The sequence below is a fragment of the Morchella sextelata genome (genome assembly GCF_020137385.1).
Source record: "Morchella sextelata strain SCLS chromosome Unknown scls_20, whole genome shotgun sequence".
NCBI classification, from domain to species: domain Eukaryota; kingdom Fungi; phylum Ascomycota; class Pezizomycetes; order Pezizales; family Morchellaceae; genus Morchella; species Morchella sextelata.
Window position 1 is genome coordinate 1165333 of NW_025408635.1, and position 26993 is coordinate 1192325.

The 26993-nt window shown below is 47.9% G+C and overlaps 9 protein-coding genes across 9 annotated transcripts; 6 read left to right on the top strand and 3 right to left on the bottom strand.

The window, feature by feature from the left end:
- Positions 1 to 1606: 1606 nt before the first annotated feature.
- Positions 1607 to 2701, top strand: H6S33_006507 (uncharacterized protein; the record flags this gene model as incomplete). Its single annotated transcript, XM_044837864.1, has 3 exons — positions 1607 to 1888; positions 1949 to 2151; positions 2203 to 2701. The coding sequence occupies 3 exons, from the start codon at positions 1607 to 1609 to the stop codon at positions 2699 to 2701; spliced, it is 984 nt and encodes a 327-aa protein (XP_044690034.1).
- A 1621-nt stretch (positions 2702 to 4322) lies between these two features.
- Positions 4323 to 6993, top strand: H6S33_006508 (uncharacterized protein; the record flags this gene model as incomplete). The annotated part of the gene is made up of 6 exons (XM_044837865.1): positions 4323 to 5051; positions 5120 to 5740; positions 5798 to 6220; positions 6277 to 6342; positions 6405 to 6479; positions 6541 to 6993. The coding sequence occupies 6 exons, from the start codon at positions 4323 to 4325 to the stop codon at positions 6991 to 6993; spliced, it is 2367 nt and encodes a 788-aa protein (XP_044690035.1).
- Positions 6994 to 9456: 2463 nt separating this feature from the next.
- Positions 9457 to 10266, top strand: H6S33_006509 (uncharacterized protein; the record flags this gene model as incomplete). The annotated part of the gene is made up of 1 exon (XM_044837866.1): positions 9457 to 10266. The coding sequence occupies one exon, from the start codon at positions 9457 to 9459 to the stop codon at positions 10264 to 10266; it is 810 nt and encodes a 269-aa protein (XP_044690036.1).
- Positions 10267 to 10680: 414 nt separating this feature from the next.
- H6S33_006510 (uncharacterized protein) lies at positions 10681 to 11145 on the top strand (the record flags this gene model as incomplete). The annotated part of the gene is made up of 1 exon (XM_044837868.1): positions 10681 to 11145. One exon carries the CDS (start codon positions 10681 to 10683, stop codon positions 11143 to 11145), a length of 465 nt encoding a protein of 154 aa, XP_044690037.1.
- A 535-nt stretch (positions 11146 to 11680) lies between these two features.
- On the top strand, positions 11681 to 12326 carry H6S33_006511 (uncharacterized protein; the record flags this gene model as incomplete). The annotated part of the gene is made up of 2 exons (XM_044837869.1): positions 11681 to 12217; positions 12288 to 12326. The coding sequence occupies 2 exons, from the start codon at positions 11681 to 11683 to the stop codon at positions 12324 to 12326; spliced, it is 576 nt and encodes a 191-aa protein (XP_044690038.1).
- A 2150-nt stretch (positions 12327 to 14476) lies between these two features.
- H6S33_006512 (uncharacterized protein) lies at positions 14477 to 14929 on the bottom strand (the record flags this gene model as incomplete). The annotated part of the gene is made up of 2 exons (XM_044837870.1): positions 14477 to 14505; positions 14563 to 14929. 2 exons carry the CDS (start codon positions 14927 to 14929, stop codon positions 14477 to 14479), a joined length of 396 nt encoding a protein of 131 aa, XP_044690039.1.
- An 835-nt stretch (positions 14930 to 15764) lies between these two features.
- Positions 15765 to 17373, bottom strand: H6S33_006513 (uncharacterized protein; the record flags this gene model as incomplete). Its single annotated transcript, XM_044837871.1, has 5 exons — positions 15765 to 16323; positions 16390 to 16510; positions 16696 to 17038; positions 17137 to 17209; positions 17285 to 17373. The coding sequence occupies 5 exons, from the start codon at positions 17371 to 17373 to the stop codon at positions 15765 to 15767; spliced, it is 1185 nt and encodes a 394-aa protein (XP_044690040.1).
- A 2508-nt stretch (positions 17374 to 19881) lies between these two features.
- H6S33_006514 (uncharacterized protein) lies at positions 19882 to 21610 on the top strand (the record flags this gene model as incomplete). The annotated part of the gene is made up of 3 exons (XM_044837872.1): positions 19882 to 20036; positions 20138 to 20212; positions 20281 to 21610. The coding sequence occupies 3 exons, from the start codon at positions 19882 to 19884 to the stop codon at positions 21608 to 21610; spliced, it is 1560 nt and encodes a 519-aa protein (XP_044690041.1).
- A 1043-nt stretch (positions 21611 to 22653) lies between these two features.
- H6S33_006515 (uncharacterized protein) lies at positions 22654 to 23472 on the bottom strand (the record flags this gene model as incomplete). The annotated part of the gene is made up of 2 exons (XM_044837873.1): positions 22654 to 23309; positions 23373 to 23472. 2 exons carry the CDS (start codon positions 23470 to 23472, stop codon positions 22654 to 22656), a joined length of 756 nt encoding a protein of 251 aa, XP_044690042.1.
- Between the last annotated feature and the right edge of the window lie 3521 nt (positions 23473 to 26993).

Consider the following 26993-nt stretch of genomic DNA (forward strand, 5'->3'; position numbering starts at 1 on the left):
TATCCTTAAGAGAAAGCCCCAGATTAATACCTGTATGCATGTATAGTCCTATAAATAAATGTTTGCAGTGGTCCCCAATCGCGGGGGAAGCATCTGCCGACCCTACCATACTCGTAGATCAAACTCTTAATAGGATGATCATGAGCCAATGATTTCGAAGATCATTAAGCTCTAAACGAATCATATCGAAGCACTTCAGGCGAGACTTGGCAATCTAATCAAGCTTCGGATAATTTAATTACCCTGACCCTCGATTCGAAAAGAGAAAAAAGGACATTGATATAAAGTTCATGTAACCCACCCCGCTGACATGACATGAGAGTCGCAATGCGGGTTATAAGTAAGCATAAGTAAGCGAGGAGCAGCAAGTTTCTTTCGACAACATCAGAGAAGGGTGACACAAAGATTCGATCGCATTGAAAACATCTCAGCCTTGTCAACTTTCTATTAAAAGCTGAAGAGTAGGGATTCGCCGTGGTAAAGAAAACAGCAACACCCGGAAGGCAGCATATGATGAGAGGCTAAGGGCATACAGGCGCATTGATATCCACAGGGTTAATTTATTCGGATCGTAATTAACTTGTCAACTGGCCTAGGCTTTGTTAAGCTTATATTGTTAAGACTCATTATACAAAAATCCGTCGTTGAGAGTCAAGCAAACTGGTACGTGGCCGAATCGACTTTCTAGGGATCAACCGTATTATGTAGCCTCGCGGTTATGGTATATAGACAGAGTTTCCTTTGGAGCCGAGTACGTACATTATCTTGGTGCTCGAATCGAAACATTTCTGGTGTAACAATATGCAATCATTCTGCATTAGTATCCATGATATCCTCGATATTAAATGCAGGCGTGAGGCAATTACCACAGCCCTCATTCAAATATTGAACAATTGATGCTTGTAGTGCTGGTGCACAAGTACATGCACATACAAAAAAATTGATGCTGCTAGCACACACGATACGATAGGCGTCATCATGGTGTGGGGCACAGTTTGCTTTATGCTCAGCGCTAATCTAGATCTTATATCTTTCATGACTGACGATCTTAAATTTAAATTTTAAGGTTTCTACTATCATAGTAACCCTGCAAACTATTTTTGAAAGGTGAACATGCGCCGATTTTGGCGTCTGACAATCGATAACCATCACTAATTGAGTGATTGGACGGATTCTGGAGCTCTCGCCGGTTGGTCTTTGCATCAACTTGAATGGACCAAGACCGATAACAAACCTCACACTTTGGCCCCTTGCTTTCAATAGTGTTTGGAGTAGAGTGGGGTATGGTTTTCAAACTTGCCTTCTGGTATACTGTCTGACTGCGCATGCCAAAACCTTATGCATTCCCCCCACTCAAGCGCATGGAGCTATGCATAGACCCAGAAAAGTATTTGCCTGCTTGTTAATAGTTATTCGCATGATCTAGAAGCTGAAAACATTCGGAAAGGTGGGTGAGAGGAAAATTAATAAAAAGAAATACTCTATATGCTTGAGCGGTGGGTAAGTGGCATAGATTGGCAAAAAGCTCTATATCTTTCCGTCAAATCTCGCCTTCCTTTCGAATCATCCCCACAAGCACGCAATAGTACTACTCTTCCAACAAATCATGTCTGATACCAAAAAGCTTGATGTACCCATCTCCGTTGAAGGCCTTTTAGCCCTCACATGGTCTCTTAACCTACTGGTGTTCGTCTTTATGGTGCTCCGCCTGTGGATGAATCGCCGCCAAAGTCTCAAAACCCCTTCTATTATTATTTCTGACTCGCTTCTCGTGGCATCTTTCATAATCGGCATTGCTGCAATTTCAACGGATGCGTGGAAGTATAATTTGGAACTGATGGGGAGAACGAGAGTGATTACTCCCGAGGAGAATAAAATAGCTTCCTTGGTATTCCACGCTTCCAATAGCCTATATATTTATTGTTCTGTACTAATATCATGGTGTTAGCTTTCTTTTATCTGTGGATATCTAGTATTTTCGGCGATGTGGTTATCGAAAGGAGCATGCGTGATCTATTACTACCACCTGTTCCCAAACCTATCTCCATACTTGAGGAAATACCTTTTCTTCGTCACCGCGTTCACCGCAGGAACATATGTCTTTGTGATATTTCTTCACAGCTCCTGGTGTCGTCCAATCTTCACAAACTGGTAGGTATCTCCTCATCGTATTCTCAAACCTCTCTAATCCTATTTCCGTAGGGATGGAACCTGCAACGCCACTGGCAATACCACCACCTTGCCACTCTGGAGTTTCCTCAACATCTTCACCGACATCTTCATTCTCATCCTCCCACTTTCCGTCCTCCATACCCTCCAACTCGGCAGACGTCAACTCGCTGGTCTTGTAGTCGTATTCTTCATTGGATCACTCTCCATCATTGCTGCGATCGCTCGCTTCGTCGACATCTACCCTAAGATACGCAAGGACCCGAATGCGCCCATTGTACATACGTATGAGCTGTGGGCGTGTGTCGAGATTACTATGGGCCAGCTAGTTGTCTGCTTACCTGCACTCAGAGCGTATCTCAGAAAAACAAGAGATAGAAAGAATGCTAGTCATTATCAGACAAGTTCGAGCTTAGGGAGATCAAAAGAGGCGATTTCGGCAAAGTCGAGTGTGATCCGGACGCCAGTCGGTGGGTCGGATGGAAGATATAGCGAGACAGAGCTGGTGAGGAGTGGGCGTGAAGAGTGTTAGTGTACCTGTTAGTGTGTTTTGTGTCTTTCTGGCGAGCGAGTGATGATACATCGATATATAAATGTAGCTAGCGTGAAGTTCTAAAGTGTAATCAGACACCTATTCTCCGGTAATAGACAGTAAAATGAGAATGCATCAAGTAAAAAGTCTCACCTTGATCCAAACATGTGTCTCCATCTGAATAAAGAAAAAGAGAAAAACTTTCCATCATCCAAATATGGTCCACAGAGCTTATCAATATGAGCTATACGAATCCTGTCAGAAGACTTACCCACAGCACCGGTAATAAATAATGCCGTCGACGTGACCCAGCGCACCACACTGAAACGGAAACTCCTACAGACGGCAACGGAATACAACAGCCCCACGCATCTAATCTAAGCCTTAGCAGGTCGCTTGCCGTAAGAGATGCCTAAATGGGAACCTTGGATATCCTGCTTCGTCGGGTATGGTTTAAAAGGCTTGTCTCTTTTGACCTCGTACTCAGTCCTAATTTCTGATCACAGAACCGTGTGACCTCTATACACAGTTATAGATGAGAATAAGGTGAATACTCTCTCTGCCTGAATATAGTTATCGCATGTTTGATTTCAAGAGAGGCGGCATAGTTACTGTTCAAATCCTTCTACTGCACTTCCAATAGGTTGCCATGTCTCTATATTAATATTCAAATCGAGTGATACTGTATGATGGGCATAGCTTTTTTTTTGTTTAATTCATTAATTGATAGTCACAGCCTGGCTATAGAGCCATTACTGGTCAATGCAGTATACGCCCGAATATCACTTCAGGGTTAAGCCGTGACAAAAAATTCAGACACCGCTTGCTCTATCTGAGTCATTATCGTGCGTCGAGGAGAGGGGATGGAAAGCCACGTAGCGTCTTATAAGAGCCCGACTTCGAGCGCCATTTAAATCTTCATGTGTTAAAGTCATAACTAGCGGCTGGGGACAAGCTTCATTTAACTCACCATAATTATCATGTATTCAGAGCTTTGCCAGGCGTAGCTCAGTTCCAGTTAGTTTTAGGGTAGAGATGTCTATCGTGGTTACTAACAGAAAGTTAAGGAACGTTGAATGATCTCTGCTAATTCTTTTAGAAGTAGCTTTGTGCGGCGCATCTATTCCTCGAGGCCTCTTACTGACGGTTGGATTCCTTCTGCAAGTGCAAACAAACGAATAGGATTGCGAGTGCATCATCATGATGCACTCGCAGTTTAAATGACGACTTGTAGTAGGAATTAATATCCGATCTGAAAGGTTTATGTTGAGTAAGAGGATAGATAAATGTAATGTATTTTTTTTCGAGGGGTACCAGTTGTTGTGGGGGACACAAACTCATTTTTTTTCCACATACACTAAGGAAGGGAGCTGGGCAATAAAACGCATTGGTCCGCCATTCACACCCCATCCCGCCGACACCCACCCGCTGATATCCACCCCACCCCGCCAACATCCACCACACCTCATCAACACGCCTCGTCAATACACCTCGTCAACACACTCCATCCCACCAAAACCACAATTCATCCTCTTACCACCTGGCCACTTCATCTTTGTTTGTGTCAAGTTTATTGTGCTTCATACATCCATCGCGCCCTCTGTACACATCTTTCGACGTAATGTTGCATCCTCCGACATGTAGCTATCGCAGACTCAACCCAAGTCGGGCCTTTACTCAAAAAGCTCCAACGAAGACGTTTTTTTTCGACAGGACTAAGTACCCAACTAGTGACAAAAGTTCCCTAGATGAAGAAACTAGCGATGCAATAACTGCCGAGGGAAATAACGATGACCCTCCGATATGGTGGCTTCGAGCTCAATCATCCTTTCCCTCGAACACAGTCATGGTCCAGCCCCAACTTCCTTCCCAGAGGGCACAATCTCAGTCCCCTCTTTTTCACAGGGTGATCAGTTCTGAGAACCCAGAAACCTGTACCATGGGCCAGTCGGGCAGTAGTGTAAGAGATGGGTGTGGTATTCCTCAAGCTCTCCCCACTTCTAGCACTTCCGCATATCCTCCCTCCACTACCTCTATAGCGCATGCTACCTGCGCTTCTTCCGCGCCTGCTCCTCCTGCATTTAACACGTCCGTAACTGCTACAAATCTTCCGGTAACATCAAACGGTGAAATGGAGCCCGCATGTCAGTTAGCTGTTAAAAAGGCTCCCGAGGAGAGTTTGCATCCTTTTGGGACGAAATTGAAGGACTATGGGCAACAGGATGTGTTGGAAGACAAGAGCGAGCATGAAAGTAATGGAGAAATTTCTGAATCAGGCTGGACAACTGCCTCTGGCGGAATGGCATTCTCGTTTTCATTTGTGGACGGAAAGCCCTTTGCTCAGCCAATTGTAAGTGCCTTGCTCAAAAAGGGATTGATTACTGTACCGTCTCTAATTGTGATCTTTGGTGGCTATAGTTCAACCCGAATGGTACTCCGGTCAAACCCTTCATTCCAATACATATGCGTCCGCCGGTCAAGAGTCTAAATACTATGGTGGGAAACAAGACTCCTTTAGTCAACAGCCGCACGAACGATTTGAAGAGTGTCGATAGCCAAGACATTATTAAACCTAAGAAAGCAGAAGCGGAGGTCGTCAAGAAGAGAGCCGAAACTCCTACCCAGAGCGTTCACAAGGTACACGATACAAGCACAAAGTCTAGTTCAGCATTGTCAGGAGCTGAGAGGCAACGCACATATTGCGAACTCTATAACGCTCATGTTGAGACAATGTTTGCTGGAATCTCGTCAAAATATCCGCAACCCACATCCGCCAGTGCGGCCAAGGAGGCCAGACAAGCCGAATTAGATGCCAAAAGAGCGACAGCAGCGGCAGAATATGCCTCATCTCCTAGATCTGTTAAGGTAGAGACCAAATCTCAAGTTTCGGCTTTTATGGCCAAGGTTCCTACGGGAAGGGACAATCAACAAAAAACATTTGAATCAGGTGATAATTATGGGATACCGCCAAACTGGGCAGCTTGTGAGCCAGATCCATCTACTCGACCTAATTCTACAAACGGATGGATTAATTGGAAGGTGAGTAATATCAACCCTGCTTCTCATATATAAAACTAATATTCGTGCTCTATTCAGCCAAAGCCTAAAAAAGGTCCTGCGTCGGCTCGTAGTGGACACATGACCATGTCAGAATATCAAGCTGCCATTGCATACAGACCTCAAGGTGTCGATCGTGACTATGAGGCAGCGAAGGAACGCGCCGCCGCAAAGCGCTTCAGTGGGCCTCAATACCAGTACTATAATGAGCCATCTCACAAGAAACGCCGGCCAAAAAATTCTCCGCGGAAAGCGCAACAACAAAAATCTTCACTACCTCCCATGTTTCCAGATATCCTTCCTTGGCGTGATGTGCCACCGCAGCCCCCTAATCCTACTGGTAAAAAGATGCCGAAGTTAGACTTTTGCGGTGAGCCGATAGAAAAGGGAAGAGGTTTCGATGGCACCATTAAGCATTGGGGTGTGCCAACAAAAAATCAAGACCATGTCCCATTCCTCGAAGTAAGGCTCTGTATACCTCTCGTATCCCGATCGTGACTAATTACTATATCATCCAGATTAATGCGATTGCATCTGAATACACTACAGACTGTGACAAAGACACGGATGACCCGACTAGAAAGGTATGTTACGAGGTTTTTAATCATACCTTTAAACTTGAACAATTTTTAAATATTACAAACAGTCTGTGCGGCGCTTTCCGCCACCAAAGTCTTGTTCAGTGAGCAAATACCCTACATCTGCTCAGATTAGAGACAACGTGGGTATTGAAGAACCCCTCAATACATAATGGCATACTAAATTATTTATTATATTTATAGTACAATCAAGATAATACTACAACGAGTCTTAAGAATGAGCAGGAAATGGCGGAGGCGTTGGAGTCGCCTGCTCCTCTTCCTCGCCTGTTGGACAGTTTTTTCGAAAAGAATCCATTTACCCTTCGCGAACGGATTGGAACCTTCATCAATTCTCTAAACCCAGATTTCCCAGATCCTCCAGATATGCCGTACGAAAGGCATGGTGCTAAACCTGTGGCAACCTGTGTTAAGAGAAGGCAGCCTTCAGACGAGCAAGATGCAAAGGAGATCATCATTGACTGTGTGGAGGATGAACTTGAGAAGCCCCGCCGCGAACCTCACATGGAGCCGATCAAGGGGCGCGCCGATATGGAATGGTATAGAACTCACGATGGATGCTGGTCTCAGAGATTCCCATTACCAAAGAAGGCCCTTCCCCCTCTACCTCCCAACGAGCCTGCCAATGATTGGTAGTGTTCCATGCCAATATCAGAATTCTGGGTATTGGTATGCCGTCAGTAGGTAACTATCTGGAGCCGGAAACTTGTACAGAGTGTAACGCAGCAAGTTAGTTATTACTTCTTGGAAAGTTTAGGACGGCGTTATGTCATGGGGCCTGGTTTTCTTCCGTGGCAAACATTGTAACATGCTCTATAGTACTAGCCTAGAGTGTATTACTGATATTATGAATTTTAAATAAAGATAAGAATTAAAGTCACCCTGTATTTAGTTAAGAAGCCAAAGATAATTTGAGGTTGCACTGAATATTGAGTTATTTTAACGTATCCTTACACTGGTTTTATCACACCCTCCGGTTCAACGCCTCTATTCTTGCCGCCAGTCTCCGACCCCAAAACTTTTAACTGATCTACCCATGCGCCCCTCACTGTCTCTTCTACACTCGATTGATTCTACGCCCCAAAAGCTTAGAGTCCTAAGGAGTAGATAAAGAACAGGTCGGCGAACACATATTGACTTTGCATAACTGATTTTATCCATAGACAGAAAAAAACTCATCAGCAACTTGTTCAGTTTTCGGCACCAGCCAAAGTCTCTAGTGTACCATTTCCTCCAACCAATACCAACCGAACCACCAGCCTCAATACACCCTCTGATAGTAATGGCATGCCACAGAAAAGCTGAAGGAACTTTTCAAGAGGAATGAGATTACTATCCTACTACTTGCCTTGTGTAAAAGTCTCTTGTTTCTACATAAAATTGCACTGTAACTGAAGAATGATCTGGGTTTCTGAGCTCATCATATGTGGAAGGTAAGAGATGCTGAGGAAAGCCAGATTGTTTCTATGCCAGTAAATAATGAAAGTAAGTTTGTAATTTCGCTTGGCTGTAATCTCGCGTTGAGATCTTGGACATATTGTTTTGATATCGCGTAAATGGCCATGTAAGGATCAATTCCTTGAGGCCTCTTGGAAATGTGAGTGTGATTTCTACTTTCTTCAAAATAGCTTGCATCTATTGCATGTGATTCATGTCACCTATCTGTTTGGGCAAGGGGAATTTATGGGGGTTTTCGGTGTTTTTTTTTTTTTTCACAGTTCATAGAGCCGTTTCAGTGGTTCTTGCAGGAGATACCTTGGGTGTAAAATATCATTTGGACCAGCGGGACCGAGAATAATATTGGTTGGGAGATGATCAAGCGGAATAAAGAAGGAGAAAAGGTGACTTTCTCTAGCATTGGACCTCAATAGGGAATGAATTAAACAAAAAAAAAAAATAAAATAAAATAAAATAAAATAAAATAAAATAAAATGACCTCAATAGAGACTACGCTCATGCACCTAGTAACAACACGCATAAACATATCGAGTGATAGTCTATGACGCAATGTCACATTTGAGACACGCATAACGGGTATTAGGCCGGTGTAACAGGCCGGGGCCGGAGATTGTAGTCGATCAATCGGTGAATTCGTGCGACTCGATTCTTCAGAGGTAAGAAAAAGGTGGATGGTTGTGGTGCGCTCATAATTCTAATGCTGCGCCACCACCATGCCGCAGACCGGAACCCTTCCCCATACATGTGGACTAAGCTCAATAGAAAAGTTCTGTTAACCGTAAACAGTGACCAATTGACTTTGAAATCTGTATAGCGGATGAAAATGACAGGCCATAGCCTCACGCACGATAGCTATAGCCTACCAGATAAAAATCACAAGCTTAGCTAGTTGTTGCTCCTTCAAACCCGATGAGATCATTGGTGCTAGTACTAAGGAAAGGTAAATACTCGATCGTCAACCCAAAAACAAACAAACCCGTCAATTGGACATGACAGGGTTTCAGTTTTGGACTTTACCCGGTTGCTGCACTGAGTTAAAGTATGAGGATCTAGATGTCTGAGTCTGGAGACACGTGATGCCCTAACGCGTCGAAAAATCGAGGGGCCGCGTCAGAACTAGCGAATCGGCACCGTTCCTGAGAATGGCAGGGTAGGTAGATGTGGGTACATGTAGGTACATGTAGGTACATGTAGGTACAAGCTCCCTTGAACCCTAGCTCGCGAGCTCTACATGTAGCTATCAGCTCGACAGCAGCTATCAGCTAGACAGCAGCTATCAGCTAGACAGCAGCTCATCCATTGTGAAGAAGTCAAGTCGTCCCAGACAAGCCAGGGGTAGGGTGGGTGTCCGGTGGTTTCAAGTAGGCTGTGAAGGGCGATCCGATAGATGGTATCGGTGTCCTTGCGCTTGGTATGCAGATTTAAGTCACAACATCTTAAACACAGCCGCAGTAGCAATACCTGCCTACATGTACTCTACCTCAGTCAGTAACCCCAAGCTTGCTTGCCTGACTGACTCACCAACGCCTGGACTGAACGCACGCAAACAGTTAACTATCGCCCACGACCCCCGCATCATCATCAAACCCCAGATTTACCACCATATACCATCTACAAGCAGCATCATCCACCTCCCACCCAATGTGCTACTTCCTCAGCGTCCGATACTCGCGCTGTAACCACCGCATCGTCCTCGTCGCACAAACTCCTCCCTATTCCTGCACCGACAACTGCGCGGCACCCACCTCACAGAGCTCCGACGAGGTCCAGCACTCGCGCTCAAACCGCACACTCTGTCCCTCCTGCTACGCTGCCCGCTACCCCACGCGCACGATCCACCCGCCGATACTCCGCGAGCCCGCTCCGGAGGTCATCACCTTCATCAGTCCTGTCGTGACAGGGGAATACGACGGCGACGAAGTTACGCTCGACCGCTTCCGTAAGCAGCGGAGGGAGCATAGAGCGCTGCAAGCTCGCAAGGGGCGCACTCAGTTGGAGGCTGTGGGGGTTACGGAGCAGGCGATACTGAACAGCGGGTGGCTGGCGGCCAAGAGGAAGAGGAGGGTGTATGAGGAGGATGATTCCGACAATGAGGAGGATACACGCAACTTCGACCAGGTCCTGAGGGGCCTCAGGGGGATTCACGACGGGGAACATGACGTGGAGAGAGAGCGCGGTGGAAGGATACGATGGGTTGAGAGGTTCTTTGCTGGGGAACCGGATTACGATGAGGATGATGAGGATGAGGAGGACGAGGAGGAGGAGCAGGCTGAGGGGGAGTTTAAGGATATCGCAGTGTTTGAGAGCTTGCCTGCAGGCCTGTCCCAGAGCAGTGCTAATTGTGATGTCGATTTCGATGGTTTGGAGGCAGGAACTCAATCGGGAGGTCGTGCTGGAATTAACCTTGCCCCAGTGTCCTCCGTGACCACCAGTCGCCGTAATTCTGTATGATTTAATTGGATACCCATTTTCTAGTCTTTTCGGTGCAAGGGGGTCATGTTCTTCGTTTTCTTCTTCTTTTACTCTATTCTTTTTTAACTTCTTCTATATCCTTTATATTTTGTTTCAACGGTTTGGGTAATATCATTTTTAGACAATGCAGAATCCCGGTCCTATTGGATCCAGGTGCTATTCTTCCCTTCTCTTCCAACGTGTTAAATTTAAAATTGGTGTACCGCGCACTATAAGCTAGTGGGGCCTTACGACAAACGAATTAGCCAAAAAAAGATATTTATTCCAGCAACGGCCAAAACGTATACATATATCCAAACCTCCAGCCAATTGCGGAGGACAGAAAACTTATTAGTATATGTACTCATTTACAACCCCCATCTTCCACCACCACCACGCCCACCGAAAACAACAATGTGCCGAGACAACCCGCTCGCCGTCCGTTATCGTGGCTGCGGCCACACAATCATGCTGATCGTCGGGACCAGGCCTGATTGCGCGGGCCACTGCTATACCGACCAAGTCTTCCGCTACGTTCACCCGCTCGTCCCCAGAACCTGGGCAAACTCAAGCCGCCGTCTCTGCCCCTCCTGCCCCTCCTGCCACTCCGATACTCCTCAGCTGCCGGTGCTCCGCAGGCCCGGCCCCGAGCACAGAGTGGTCGCCACGCCGTTTGAGGAGGGGGTGTATGCGTATGATAGCTGCCTGCGGAGATGGCGGAGTGAGAGGCTTCACCATATGGCGGATCAGGAAAGGAGGGGGCGGTGGGGTCTGGAGGACGGGACCTTGGAGGAAATATTGAGGCATGTGCGGTGGATGTTGGAGGATAGGAGGAAGCATAGGGTGTATCGTGAGGAGTCTGAGGTGCTGGAAAGCTAGGTGGTGTATTGGTACAAAGACTGATTTGTCGCTCCCAATAGCCTGTAAACATTGGAGCAAGGAAATAGTTACTTGCCCGATAATCAATGGAAGAAGTAAATTCAGCCGTCAGATATCATTTCTTTCGTCTAGTGATTTGAAAATTTCTTTTCTTCGGCGGGTCTTTGCTTGCTGTTCATGTAGCTAGAGTGCTTTGTGATATATGCATATCAAAAATTCGATATCTCTCAAACCATATTAGTTAGCTGCGAGATGATTCAACTTGTTTATATATGGATTACATTTGACACGCCCTGTGAGCTGCCCTGAATTCTTTTATTTCTTTGTCTTTTAGTGAAAATCCCCAGCTGGGCACTTTTCTTCCATACGATAAGACTATTTGCTATCAAAGGGGGGCTTTCATCCCCACAACCACATATGCACGACAATCACTCAGCACAACCTTCTTCTTCCTCTTCTTCCCCGTCCAACTCACCTTTCCCCCAATCGTCGCAATAACAAACGAAAGATGAATCCCCTCAGATCAAACAAAAGAATGTCTGGGCACTTTGCACCCACCACTCCTCAGGCAGCAAAACCGCCCACTCCCTCTTCTCCTCAGATAGCGACCCCCGCTATCGACGACGACGTCGCCGCCCCGCCAGAGATCCTCTACTCTGTCATGGGTACTAGCAACCCTCCATCCCTATCCGGCTCAATTGCACCTGACGCCCCCGAGACTCGCAAGGAGGAGCACGACCGCAACATCAGGAGTATCAACGATGAGATATTAGCCCTCCAGCAAAGCGTTGACCACAAGCTGGAGCTGATCCGCCACCTCATCGCCTCCCGCGAAGTTGCCATCGCGCACGAAGTCGAGCTCAGCCGTATCGACCAGGACTACGCGGACGAGGAGGGAAGGAAGAAGGTCCTTCAGCGTGTTGAATCGTTTACCGGGGGTAATAAGAGCAAGGAGAAGGAGGAAAAGAGCATGGATGCGGGGTCTGGAAAGCAGAAGAAAAAGTTGATCAGCTACGCAAAGAGGGGCACTGTCAAGAGGGGCCCGGTCGTGAAGGAGGGCCAGCCGACCGCTGTAAGTTTGCACTAGGAATGACATTTTTGTGTGCTTGGCGGGATTTGGTAGTTAACGACATTAGTGATAGAATCGTCGTTTGAGCGCGTTGGTTGCTGGAGGAGAATAATGGGAATATCTCTTGTATTGCTAAATTCTAGCTATCTTGAGTACTAAAATCAAGGAAGGGTGTCTTTTTAACTCACACGTGTTTATATTGGCTTAGCCTTGAACATGAGTGATGTTTCGTGTCTGGATTTAGATAGAGATGATCGAAACGATGGGGCTGGAGGTATATGTAGCATCACCAGTCTTAAAACAAGGCTCATATAGATCGAATGAAAGATGTGAAAGATCAGTCGATATAAGATCAATCGTGAAGAAGAATAATGGAATCTCAACACTACACGGATGTATGCCCTCCTATCGGAGCAGAACAGGAACAGGTGTTCAAATTATGTAATCGACTAGCTTAGAAGTAGAAGAATAATAGCTTTGGGTATAAATATCCTTACTTACGCATCTGGCGGGAAGCTGTAGTACGCTCTTTGGTATTGTTTGGCCAAGACAGAAATCCTTCCAATATACCTACACGCATGTACGTACGCATACAATCAAGAAAGCCACATAATAAATCCCGAGTATGTAGTGCTTCTTAAGAAGCAACTAACGCCTTCTTTCTCCTTGCTTCCTCTCCTCCCAAAATTCATCAATCTTCATATCATGCACTCACACCTCCGGATCCTAAATATCCGTTGGATGAACTATATTCAACATCTTCGGAAAAGATCCATATCTCGAGTAATAAGTTTTGGGCACTCATGATGTTCCAGATATCAACCCCTGCGGGTTCAAAACTGCATGTATACGTATCCTCTCAACCGGTAAGCAAGACCCCGCACATGTACTTACTTACAGCTGTTTTCATAATATTAGGCCCAGCTGAATAACATATCACATAGAACGACTCTTGCAAAGCTAAGCAAGGCTACTCCATTACGCAACTCGAGATACCCGTTGAGGTATCTTAATTTCAACTTTCGGCAGGATCGCCTAATGAAGCTATGGGAATTACCTAGAGAGGTAATAGCCTGAAGATTCGCACTATATGTTACGACGCTCGCCTGGGCCTAATATTATGCAAACAGCTGTAATACATGTACTCGCTCCTTGCTATCCCCCTTTCTTTTAACTTATACAGGCCTCGCCACACACAGCTCCACAGGTACTATACCAGCATTGAATAATTGGTCCTGCCTATCGCCCGGTAGCTAGCTGATCGATACGTGAACTGATGTGAAGCTACATGTAGTTGGTACCCTCTACTTTCAACGAAAAATCGAAGCCGTGTGTCTTATGAAGGCCGGAGCTAAGTGAAGTATTGATTGTTCTAACTTGATAAAGAACCCTGAGATTTATTAGATTTAATTACTGGTGAGTAATGATGTGAACTGCAAATGAGTGTTGCCTCGGATAAACTCGTCCAGTATCCCTCCACTTGACCTCCGCGGCGGTTCCCTTTAGAGTAGACTCAAAGTTCAGATCTATTACCTCGATTTAAATTAGTTACTGTTACACAGTGACGGAGTCTCTGCAGACTGGCGCATATAGTACGTGTACCTGCCTTCGGACGTTGAGGCTCATCGTGACTGGTCAGCGAACCAAAGAGGACCGCTAGCTACATTACAATAATGGCGCTACTATTGCTACTATTAGAACAGTCCAATGAAACCAAAGAGCGTTTTTGTACAACCTAGACTGCATATAATCAAGCTACGTCGACCCTGACCCTGACACAACAGGTGCAGACGCCATAATGCAGGCCAGAAATCTCAAACAACTATCCCTTGCATCACGTGGAATAATTTCAAGAACACGCGACGTGAATCTCCTTGAGTCTCCTTGTCCCACATTCACAATGCAAACAATGTCACGCGTATACTCCTCCATTATCTCAGGATATAATCTGGAATATGTGTTGAATATCAAGGTCAGTCACACTGGGTGTATAATCTACGACGACTCCACGATATTTGTTATGTTCATTATCATCAATTAGCATTACCTTTAGCTCATTACATACATACTCATACACACTATTCATATATATATCTGTAACAAAGGAAACATTCGGTACAGCTGTCACCGCAATAAACAATCGCTATGCGGCCATTAAAACCTCCTTCCAAACTATGGAATGTCAAAATACGAACGCCAGCCAACAAACGAAAAACCAGATCAGAACCAAATCCAAAACTCCAACCCGAAAATGGACCCCAATTAATTAAAAGCCACTGGCGGAGGATACGCTACACACCAGACGCGTTAGCCACACCCTTATCTCGACCAAGATGTCGATTACTCACCGATCCCACTCTCCACATCCTCCCTTAACCCAAAGTCGAACGGCGCATCCACTAACTGCACCTCTCTTGATTGCACCTCTCTTGGTTGCACCTCTCTGTGTTGCACCTCTCTCTGCTGCACCTCTCTCTGCTGCACCTCTCTCTGCCGCACCTCTGGTAGCTCCTCTTGTACAGGATTTGGCGGCGTCCTCCTCATCTTTGCCAAGATCCACTTCATAAACTGCCCCACCGGCGGCTTTGGGTAAACCTTTAACACTGCGGCGACTGCCGCGAGAAGAAACGATAGTACTAAGCTCCCGCATAGGAATGAGATGACAATTGTTTCGGCGTTTGGAGGTTGTTTTTGAGGCTGCGTCGTCGGAGGCATCGGTGGTGCATTTTAGTACAGCGCAACTTCTTCTTATGCACGGGAATTGAGGAGGTAGATATAAAATGGAATTAAGTTGAGGTCCGCGGCTAACCTAAGCTAACCTAACCACCGACGCCGTTCGTTCGATGATGATGAAGACGAAGAACAATAAACTTGAACTTGGCCACAAGGGAGAGTTGTTGTCGTGGGGTTTTTAATCTGGGCGTGGAATGAGGTACATGAGGGGGAAAGCTAAGGGGGAAAAAGCAAGTTCCAAGACATAGCTCTTCTCCAAGGGGCAAGGATTTGAGACATATACCACGCGCGCGCTGAAGGGGACCGAGACCATGACCCAGATATCCGGACTTAAGGTTCCCGCGCTAAAGGGGGATCAGTGTGTAGATCTAGATGTTGGTACCTTTTTCCAGTTTATGCTCCGGTGGGGTGTGTGCGGGCACTGAATGCTAGAGGGTCGAGTGATGGTGGGTGAAAATGTAACTCGTTGTAATAAGGTAAGAATCACTGATACCATGGTTGTATTCGTTTCAATTCTTCAATTCTGACGTACAGGATATATCGATAGACTCTGCATGAAATCCATAGTCCTACGAGTTTCATACCCTGTCCCAAAACCACTGAATTACTGTCTAGTACTACATTTATACAATAGGAGATAATTTTTGGTCCAACGCTTCACCCATGCCCTACCCCGCCTACAAGTACATACAATAGCGCCGCCACATATATATAGCAGAAAAAAAAACCCATAAACACAAAAAACAAAAAGAAACCGCAAATGATAGGTATATATCAAAAGTCCATCCCAGAAGAAAACAAGGCAACTGACTCAGATCTATCTGGTCGCCGAAATAGTTGTCGTATGACTCCCCTTATGGCCTCCGCCCATCCTACTCGGCCCTCCCCCCCTGCCAAGCTCCACATCCACCTCTCCCTTCTCAATCGAGAAAGAGAACCTCTGCTCAATCTCCAACACGCCCTCTTCAACACCTTTATTGATCCTCTCCTCGCTCCCCGCAAAGCTCGTGGTATCCCTCGTATTACCAGGCTTCTTTCTCGACAACATACTCAGCGGCTCGCCGTCCGAGTGGGCGTACTTCTGGCCGCTACTACGGTCCGCAAATTTGCCGAGATTGAAGAGGCGCCGGAAGAGCGGCCAAAGCATCGGTAGGTTGGATACGTAGATCGCAGTTGACGACTCACGAATGTACCACAGCATGTAGATTGTCGTGAAGGGATTCGAGAAGTTGTAATATTTATTTAGACATGCTGCAAGGATCTGTAGTGATCTACCGTCAGGATACCGTGCGGGCCGGAAGGGGGGGTGGGGGCCGAGGTCGGGAGGACTTACGACAAAGACACCGCAGGAGAAGATGCCGACGAGGATTATCTTCCTGCTCGTTGCAATGATTCGTTAGTTGGGGGTCCGAGAGAAAAGGGGGTATAGGGGGCCGGGGCACTTTTTGAGTTCGACTTTGGCCTTCAAGAGAAGGGGAATGCCGACGGCGAGCATCATAAGATCGGAGGTGATGTTGAAGGTTGCTTGCGTGATTGAGTAGTGTTGGTATGTTGCGCATTGCTCTATGTTTAGAGTCCGGGTCCGTGGTTAGCATGTTTTTTAATTTCCGCTGGGGGCCAATGATGGTTAGGAGATAACCGAACGAATGGGAGGAAAGTTTGGCCGAATCAACAAGCTCAAAGGACCACCAAACAACAGCCAAGAAAAGGTACTCAAGTACAAGGCGGAAAAAAACAAATAAACTTACCCATCGGCACCGGCAACATCCAGTACCCCTTAAAAGGCCTACAACTCAAAAACCACGCGAGCTCGACAGCCACGAATCCTATCACAATATACGCTGCGATCGCCTTGATCACAATCTGCATATTGAGCCTGCTCGTAAGTCGATGATACATCAGTATCATACACCCCTTGATCCCCCAAGTCACAATCAACATCGCTTGCTCGAGCAGAATCACAATCTTGCTTCCGTATATTCGCAGCTCGATGTCATCCGGTGTCAGGGTTTCGAGCTCTCCCGGGAGAAGCAAGTTGGTGGCGGTGCGGCCAGAGATATTGATACCAATCATGAGGATCGTATACATGAACTGGACGGAACGGAGAAGAGAGATGTTAGTGGCCTTTGCACTCATATTTTTAGAAAGGATAGTGCAAAATGAAAAACAAGGGAGGGAGAAAAACATACACCATTGAAAACCATCAACCAGTCCTCTGGCTGCAACTCACGGAAGGCCCCAAGCACGAGTCGGCGGGAATATCTATTCTGGTTTATGAGCAACGTACTAGGGCGAAGATAATAATAAAAACCACAATGTTGGATGGAGAATACAAACATTCGGCCGGCAATGAGCAGTATCCCAATGGAGTAGAATATCCACGATTCGACCGTGAGCTGCTGGGGCGTGGGGGATTGGAGCGCCATTGGTGCTGCTGCTGCTGAATATTGGTTTGCTCTATTATTTGATCAATTCATAAGTCAGTACCACATATCAAGACAACGTTGTTTGCAGACATATATGTTCTGCACATATGATATGTGTGCAGATCAATCGCGGAAGTATACATGTATATATGCTCACCTTCAACTTCACAACCACAGACCAGACACACCAACCACCATCCGACCAGGGAGCGGGAGACAGGTACACTTTATTCAATAACCCCCCAACCTAATTAATATCACGCTCATCCTACTCTCTGGGCTGGCTAGGTGCGGCAGTTCCCCCCCCCACTAATGACCAGGGCAGGGCAAAGCAACACCAAGGCTTTCGTTCTCGTCTCGCACTTCACCCCGCTCTGATTCCCAAAGGGAAGGCAAGCAGGCCTTGGGCCATTAGGGCCAAACAGCGTTATCCCTACCTTGGAGCATCATCTCATGCCCACAGGCAAAAAATGGAAACTGATCTGATGAGTAGCGAGACCAAGAGGCCACTAGAGTAACTATTTTGTTCTAGCTAGCTGCGGAGGATATCTTGAATAGAGTGTGTAGAGTATGGAAAGTGGTTTGAGCTTCCGGAAAATAATGGGCAGCCTGGCCCCAGGGTCTGTGGTAGAGCTCTCGGCTCTGGTAGACACGGTACCGGGGATTTTTTTTCTTCGCCTTGGATATCATTTCTTTTTTTCTCTTTCTTTCTTTTTCTTTTCTTTCCTGCTTCTGGGTGGCCCTGCGTCACTGGGTCGAAGATTTTCTTCTTTCCTACTTTCTACTCCATTGAAAATGCTTTTTCCCTTTTCCCTTTTCCTTTTCCTTCTTGCCGGTCCGGGGTTGCACTGGCTCCTTACGGATCCCAATCCCAATCCCGATCCATATTACATGGTATTAACCCCCGCCTCGCCCATGGCAACCAACCAACCAACCAAGCAACCCGAAATCCCGGGTCCAGATTATCGCTGGCCCCGGGAAGTGTGCGTAAATCATCGCAAGGGAGATACGTAATAAACTCGCGTGGGATGAAGAGATGCGCACTCTACTCTCTTTGGCACGCATGCCAGTCGGCGTGGGGACCGAGGCGGGGTGGTGATGGTGATGTTGATTAATCAACTCAACTGCTGCATGTGCGATACTTTTACCACAGAACTGGACCTATTGGATGGGATGAATTATGGGATGGGATGGCAAGAGGTTCATCTGATTAATTCTGACGGTGGCTTTTCGGACGCGTCATTTACGAGAAGAGGACTTCAAATTACGGGTTTCGCACAGAGTGCAGTGGAATATGTAGTCAACTCGGTTCGATTGGGCTGTCGTTCGTTAAAAGTTTACCTGTTCGACAAGTAGGTAAGTTTCTTTTCACCCTCTCCCTGAAGAAGATCTAAATACCCATATCCCATGTAGGGGGACCACGATGTTCCTTTTTTCCACCCAGCTGCTGTTGCTCTAGAGTAGGTACCGGACGGGTAGGAGTTCGCCTATGTACCGAGTCTACTCTAGCTGTGGGAATTAGTAGCTAGCGCGGCAAGGGCACACACTGCTACTCACCCACTACTAACTTGAAACTAACGAATTGAACCGCACTTCGCTACTTGTGGTTGGTTGTAACGATTCTTTTTCTACAATTGGACGGCCACTAAGCTAACAGGTACATATTTTAGTCTGCGATGGATATGGATATGGAATCTACAATTCGCATTCGTACTCTAACCACCCCCGATCCCCAATCTGGGATGTAAATAAACTCGGCTCATGCTCATCGATCGTGAACCTGGTATACTCCACTCTCTCTATGTACTCTACATATGCACATCTTACAGTCGAGTAGAGGTAGGCATACCAGGTCTCCCCTTCTTCACATCCTGGCCCTGGTCTGGACTCTGCAGTGCAGTGCATGACATCCACCTTCTGTATTGTACCTGCTGAGGGCCCGCCGCCGCCGTACTCTGCCTACTTTACTGCACTCTGCCCACCTTATTTACATGCAGATGGAAGGGATGGAGGAGAGGAGAGGGGGCAGTTACATAACAGTAACAGTTCTCTAACATACCATCCCGTACTTTTGCGAAAGGAAAAATACTTGTTTCTTTTGACGACTAACGGTGGCGCTGGGCATCTCCGTCTACTCTGCACACGGGGGGTGGTTAGTATTAGTTGAATGGCAAATTCAGTTAGCTGATAATATAATAACGGCTATCATATTATATCGTGCCTCCCGCACTCTACCCTCCCGCCCACAGACAGATATGTGGTTCGTTAGTTAGGTAGTTAATAGGCAGGTAAGTGGAGAGGTAGTTAGGCAGACATGTAGGCAGGAAAGTAGGTATTCTCACCGCCCAATTCTTCACTGCCATAAAACCCTCCCACCACCTGCATCCCTCTTCTAGCATCCCCAAACCCTCCTCCCTACCTACCACTTATCTCCTCCCTACCTCTGCCACCTTCTCCCTACAACCTTCTCCCTACAATTCCCACACTACAGTACTGGGAATACAAAACATGCCGATAGAAGAAAAACCCACCCCCGCATCCACTGTGATGTCGGTGGAGGACCGCGATGCGCTCAAGCTCGAGACAGCGCTGGGCCACAAGCAGCAGATGCAGCGCAACTTTGGGCTGCTGTCGCTGACGAGTTTGGGGATCGTTGTTGCGAAGTGAGTTTTTTCTGTCTACCCTAGTTATAATTGTGAGGATTATGGGGATTTTGGTTGTGGGGTGTGAGGAATTGGTTGCTGATATAGGCGGCGAATTATAGTGCATGGAGCTTAACAGGCGGCACCATCGTCATCGCAATCTTCAACGGCGGCCCCATGGCCGTCCTGTACGGGCTGTAAGTCGCCGCACCTCCACCTCACCGCACACCCCCAGCTAACCCCCCCCCTCCCCCCCCGCCCCCAGAATCCTAGTAACCTTCTTCTACACACTCATCTCCCTCTCCCTCTCGGAACTAATCTCCTCCATCCCCTCCTCCGGCGGCGTCTACCACATCGCCACCATCACCGGTGGCCCGCGCTACGGCCGCATCCTTGGCTTCTACACCGGCCTACTAAACATCAGCGGGTGGCTGCTCTCGGCGGCGTCCATCTCCTCCACGCTCGGCAACGAGCTCGTGGCACTCTGGAACCTCACACACCCCGCCGCGGAGTGGAAGGCGTGGCACGTGTTTATAGCCTTCCAGCTAGTAAATTGGAGCTGCTGTGCCATCGTCATAACTTGTCATAAGAGGCTGCCGGCGATTAATACGGCGGCCCTTTGGCTGAGTATGGGCGGCCTGGTGGTGACGGTGTTGACGCTGGTGATCATGCCGAGAGGCAGATATGCGAGTAGTGACAGCGTGTGGAGGACCTATGAGGACCGCACTGGCTGGAATAACGACGGAATCTGCTTCATTCTCGGCCTTATCAATGCTGCCTTTGCAGTCGGGACCCCGGACTCTCTCTCGCATCTCTCTGAAGAGATCCCAAACCCGGAGCGCCTCGTGCCCCGCGGTATCTTACTGCAGCTGGCAACCTCGTTCACCACAGCTTTCATATACCTCGTGGCGCTGTTCTACAGCATCAACGACCTGGAGGCCGTCCTGGGGTCCACCAGCCGTTTCCCGACGGCGGAGATCTACAGACAGGCAACAGGAAGTACCTCCGGCGCGGTGGGCCTGACGGTGGTACTATTTCTCGCTACCTTTCCTACGCTTATTGGAACGCTGATTACGGGCGGGCGTACCCTCTGGTCCCTCGCGCGCGACGGCGCCGTGCCCGGCGGCTCCTTCTTCGCCGCCGTCAGCCCCCGCTTCGGCGGGCCTGTCCGCGCCACAATCGCTGTGAGCGCATGCGCCAGCGTGTTGAGCATCGTCTACATCTTCAGCACCACCGCCTTCAGCGCGCTGATCACGAGCTACATAGTACTCTCCTCACTTAGCTACGCCGGCGCGATCGGTGGTCACGTCGCCACAGGTCGGAAGGCGGTGGTGCCGGGGCCGTTTTGGCTCGGCAGGTGGGGGTGGGCGGTGAACTTGGGGAGTCTGGCGTGGATTAGCGTTATGGTTGTGTTTTTCTGCTGGCCGTTTGTGAAGCCGGTGACGAAGGCGAATATGAATTGGACGAGTGTTATTGTGACCGGATTGGCCGTGGCGATAACCGGCTGGTGGTTGTGGGGCGCGAGGGGCGTGTATAAGGGGCCCAGGTACTTTAGGGAGGCGGCGGAGAAGTTGAACGATGGGACGGAGGAATGATCGTTTGGTCGGTTTTTTGGGTGGTAGGGGGCCCGGGTGGCTTTGTTTTAATCTTTAACAGTAGTGGATACCTGCCTGTTTTTTATAGGTGATACATAGGTGTATTTTGTAATTTTAGTCTCTAAAGCTTTGAGCGCCGGTAATAAAATAAAGAAATAAGAAACAATCATTCCGGTCCGCGCAATCTGGGTATTCCTGTCAGTGCAATCATTTCCAGCAGTAACAGCAACAACTGCCCACCCCACCAAACTACCAACAAACCCCACAAACGGTATTAACTTATCTGGCGCACAATCTGATGCTTAGTATTTAGAAGCCGTACTTGTCGCGGATTTCAAGAAATAATTTGCTTGTCGTTGTGTGGGCAGGTTGGCAAATTGGTTTTACGGCAAGACATAACAGCGACGTGGTTGTAATCATGTAAACATATGTGCTACTCTGGAAGCCCGATAAGTTACCCATGTACCCTAAGTTCTCTACCGGGGTAGTATTTTTCACCACGTTAAAATGGTGCCTTGTATTTGTTTTCAGAGGTGATATTTGTGTAGCAAAGCAACGAACCGAGAGCGTAGAGAATGTGATGAGTAGGAACGAAGGGGAGAGAGCGAAAGCTCTCGCTTTATAGTTACAGTTTAGAGGCCAGACTACCTCTAATACAAGCGTACAGATAGTATGGAAAACTACATAAAGAAATGTATTGTTAACAGCATCGGCCACCGCTGCACACTGACCACAATCAACAGTATTATGAGGGATGCTTTTATGGCAACCACCTTCATGATCTCTATCCCTTACAGGAGTATGGTTCAAAGACCAAGAACATCAAAACAACGCTTACGAGCTTATCAACTTTGCCGATTTATTCGTGCAGGGGAAAAAAGCTGCATATACCCATCCGAATTTGTCTAATATCCAGTGGGGAATCTTGGCTTAGAACACATATAGGGTAGAAGTTCAATTACCAAGGGGAACAAGAAAATATTAATTTAATAGCGGCCGGAGACTACCAGATCAGCGCCGGACGAACCGATTATTCAAAAACACTAGACCCAACTCCGCCAAACACCGCCCGGCGCACCAGCTGCTTTTCCTCCCCGCTGCTTGCGCGCCCCAACCGCCATCGCGCTCCACACCTCCTCGAACCTCGCCGTCGCCCCAAAAATGCCGCCCTCCGTCCTAACCATCTCCACCGCCGCCTGATGCAACTCCGGCACACTCGCACCACACGCATCCTCAACCAACACACACTCAAAGCCGCGGTCCGCCGCCTCCCTCATCGTCGAATGCACACACACATCCGTCGTCACCCCGACGATCACCAAGTTCCGCACGCCGGCCACCTTCAGTAGCAGCTCAAAGTCTGTATACGTGAACGCGCTCTTTCCCGGCTTATCCACCACTGGCTCCCCAAAGCGCGGCTGAAGCTCGTCGATGATGGCGTGGCCCTCCTCGCCGCGGATGAGCAGGCGCCCCATGGGGCCGATGTCGCCGATGCCGAGCTGGCTGGGGTTGTTGCGGCTGCGGGCGAGCTCGCGCGCGGGGAGGTCAGAGAGGTCCGGGCGATGACCTTCGCGCGTGTGGAAGATGTGGTAGGAGTAGTCGCGGGCGAGGCCAAGTAGGGCGGCGATCTTGGGGATGATGGTGGTGGTGGGGGCGAGCGAGTAGCCTTGGGAGGAGAGGTAGCCGCCGGGGGTGCAGACTAGGGGTGGGGGAGGTTAGTGGGGTCTTGGCGGGCGGGGGGGCGGGGGGCGGGGGGACGGACAGTCTTTTTGCATATCGATTATGACGAGGGCGGTGGTGAGTGGGGAGAGGGAGCTGTCGTGCGGCCAGGCGTAGGGCTGCGCGGTGGTGATTTGTGCCATTGTCTTTGATCTCGTTATGTGGTGAATACTGTGTTTTCAGACGACTTTCTGAGATCTTACGCCGGAGTGTGTCTATGGTTTTGAAGTCTTCTACTGCGAAAACATTGTACTCCTGCGCTAGGAGGGGGAAAAAGATCCATTCCTGATCATCAACCCCGTCCCTACATCCCGATTTGCATCTGATCCAGGCTACGAATTGCATATGCATGTATGCGGGGCATCCTGTACTCGGGGCAGGTAAAAAGTACCGGACAATGCAGGTTTTTGGTTCACCAATGGGTGTGCGTGGTAGGCGTGAGCTACTGCAAAAAACCCCAGAGACAAAACTTGCATTGTCCGGTACTTTTTACCTGCCCCGAGTAGTCTCGCGGGCTCTTTTTGTTCCGAGAATGTTCTTTCCGGCTGAATTGCGAATTCTGAACTGTTCCAAATAGGTAAAAGAATCCTCCGATAAGATTCAGAGTAGAACGCCTCCAGGTTTGGATTCGATATTCCCTCAGCGCTAGAACGGGAAAAGAAGGCAGGGAATAATAATGCTTGTCATCACTCCCCAGTCTTGATACCGGGCTTGGTACAATTTTCTCCGTCTGGCGCACAGATGTTGCGGTGTTGAGGTTTCGCTTTGATGGTTAGCTCGGAGGCAGGCAACATCATATGTGTGGTTAGGGGTCGATAATTAGTAAAGGTGGTTGGCTGTAGTGGCGCCTCAGACTAACCTGCTCTAACAATTGCTGATTAGTAGGCGCTTTTTGGTTGCTAGTAGAGACTAGTGGTGGAAATGATTCGTCGTCACCTATCCAAAACTCCAGATGCAGGTGCAAGATCAAGCTAAGAGACACAAAGGAGTTATTCGCTAATCTAAGGTAGGTACGATACTCTATATAAAGATATAATACTTATCGTGAAGAAACTTGCGAATCTAGATCAGACTAAGAATTCAACCAGCAATTCAGCCGAAACGTACCTCGAAACTCTGCACGCATGCAGGTACCGGTAGAGTATCTTACTGCCTGCAGACTCTAGAAACCCCTTTTTCCGCGGGGAACATAACGAAAAGGTATAGCTACTCTCGAGAGAGTGAAAAACTAGCTGTTGGGTTTCAACTCGAATTTCAAATTGCTTGCAAAGACGTGTGGCTGTCTCTCTTCACGATGGTTACAGGGGTGTTGAACCTCGGCGCATAGAACATCCCACGATGGTTATGTAAGGACATATCTGCACTCCGCTCTAACTACATTTCCCCCCACTTTTAGGGGAAACGTATTGATCTGAGGTATTTTCTCGCAGAGATAAGATTATCTAAAGACCAGCCCTCCAGCCGCCAGATCTAAGCTAATTCTAAGTGGCATAGTAGGAATTCATATATCTGAGGTTATTTATGCGGTCCTGATTGAATTATATTTTTATGCCTCTGCCGTGTTCTCGGGTTCGAGCCTGTGCGACCAGGAACCGAGCTGGCGGTATATGCGGGTGTGAGGGTATATTTGTTTTCTGATATCTCTACACTAAGCATAGAGCCGCAACTTGATAGGACGGATGTCAGAAACTTAGCCAAACAACTTGCCGGTACTATTATTGCTGACGTATCGATATATGCGCCAGCGAGTCCATATGATTTATTTTTTCTTCGGTTCATGGGACAAGTGCTGGTCCAAAGTGCAGAGTAAAGTTTTGTCGCAAGTGGCCAAATGTATCACTTGAGACTCGTGTTGAACAGGTTTGGAGTCTGTATCAATCCCAATCCCATGATTCACCACCTGCGCAGCATGTTGCGCATTTGTCACTCCATGGGGCGCGGGGGGCGACATATTCGTCATATGTAAGAAGAGAATTTGAGCACATACACGCAGAACCTGCACTTGAATCTCGATGAGGCAATCCGTACGCCTATTGCGCGAGCGTGATTGGTTTTCTCCATGATGAGAATTTTCGGTTTCCTTTCTTTTGAGCGCATGCCGGGGAAGGCCGAAGGAAAAGAAAAAGAATCTGTACCTGCGCTGATGGATGCAGGGATAATGTCTCAGTCGCGGGCGAGTCTTTCAGCTGAGATGTTTTGATGCCTGCATGTAGTTGACTTGAGGGAAGAGGTTCTGGGCTCCGGCCGCGACGGGACTAATCATTCGGCTACAGGACCTGTACCGCGCCGTACCGTCCTTCCCGGAGCAGCTGCAGTAAGCGATGGATGACGGCCCGCCGCCGAGAATTCTTTTGCGATGTCTGAAATTAATACAATCTATTAAGTATCGACGGCCGGAATAATAAAAGATATCGCCGCCACTGTCACTGGCGATGGAAGTATCCAACTGTAACCCCCACAGGCATGTAGAGGAATGTGGAAATGAACAATCCAGGGTGATGATATGAGCTCGTAGGCAGCACAGCCAATGAATGGGTTGAGGTAGAGCAGGTCGTCAAGTGCTGTAGGCGAGCCAATTGAGTAACCTTCCAATAACCTTCCACGCCGGTAAGGGGTATAGCCATGCACGTGTGCATAAAACAAACAACCGAGTGATATATCATGTTCCGATGACCGGAAGGGCCTCCGCTCATGCTCAGCGGCCCAAGATCCGTCAAGTTTAAACGGTGATTTGGAAGGCCTTGAGCTCAAGCTCAACGTGAACAGGAGGTAAGTTGCACTCTTGACGGGGGCCCGGAAAGGTACAGACTGGTGGTAGTGGGGGGGATCGCTGGCCGGAGCCGTACTCTCCCGTTAGCAACACCATAGGTCGTTTCTACCCACCTTCCATTCCATCACTTACCTTTCAAGCCACAATCCACTTCAATCTACACTGCTCGCTACTGGTGAGGGCATCTCGTTTTGCCGCAGTCGAGTAAAGGTAACTGGGTCGATGTAATGGGAAACGGAAATCGGGTGTGTGTGGTAATCCCATAACTACATGTACGACTCGAACCCAGGTCAGAGATTACTAGGCAGAGATACCAGGTAAGGTACGTGATACGTGGTAAGAGAACACTTTAGTATAATGGTAATTAGAGAAGACGGTGTAGTTAATTCGAGGCGAGGACACTACCCTCTCTTCCCGAATCATCACTTCATAATGGTTGGTTGCATCGCTCAACCACGTCTGAAAAACCGAGGTTCGGGGATAGGATTCGCCAGCTGGGATATGCATAAATCTATCAAGCTACAGTTATCTAACTTGTTCCCAGGCTTTGATGCTGCAACAAATTTGGGTGCTACTCTTACAACACAGGGTGTAAGAGGTTAATGTCAAGACAGTGCACGTGTACTAGTAAAACTCTGTTTCCATAAATTTACATCACAGCAAACAATGACTCCATTATAACCCCCCAAACACGTTCATTTCAAACACTTGAATCTAACTAACCCTAACTAATAACATTCCGCTCGACTCGGTAGTAGGTGCTGTACTCTTGGGTCTATTTACTGCTTGGCTCGTATTCAGATTAATTCTGACGGTTGGGACAGTGCGCCCCCCGGGGGGGGGGGGGGGGGGTGCAGTTGGTTGAACTAGGCCAGCTTTCTTGAATATTAGGAT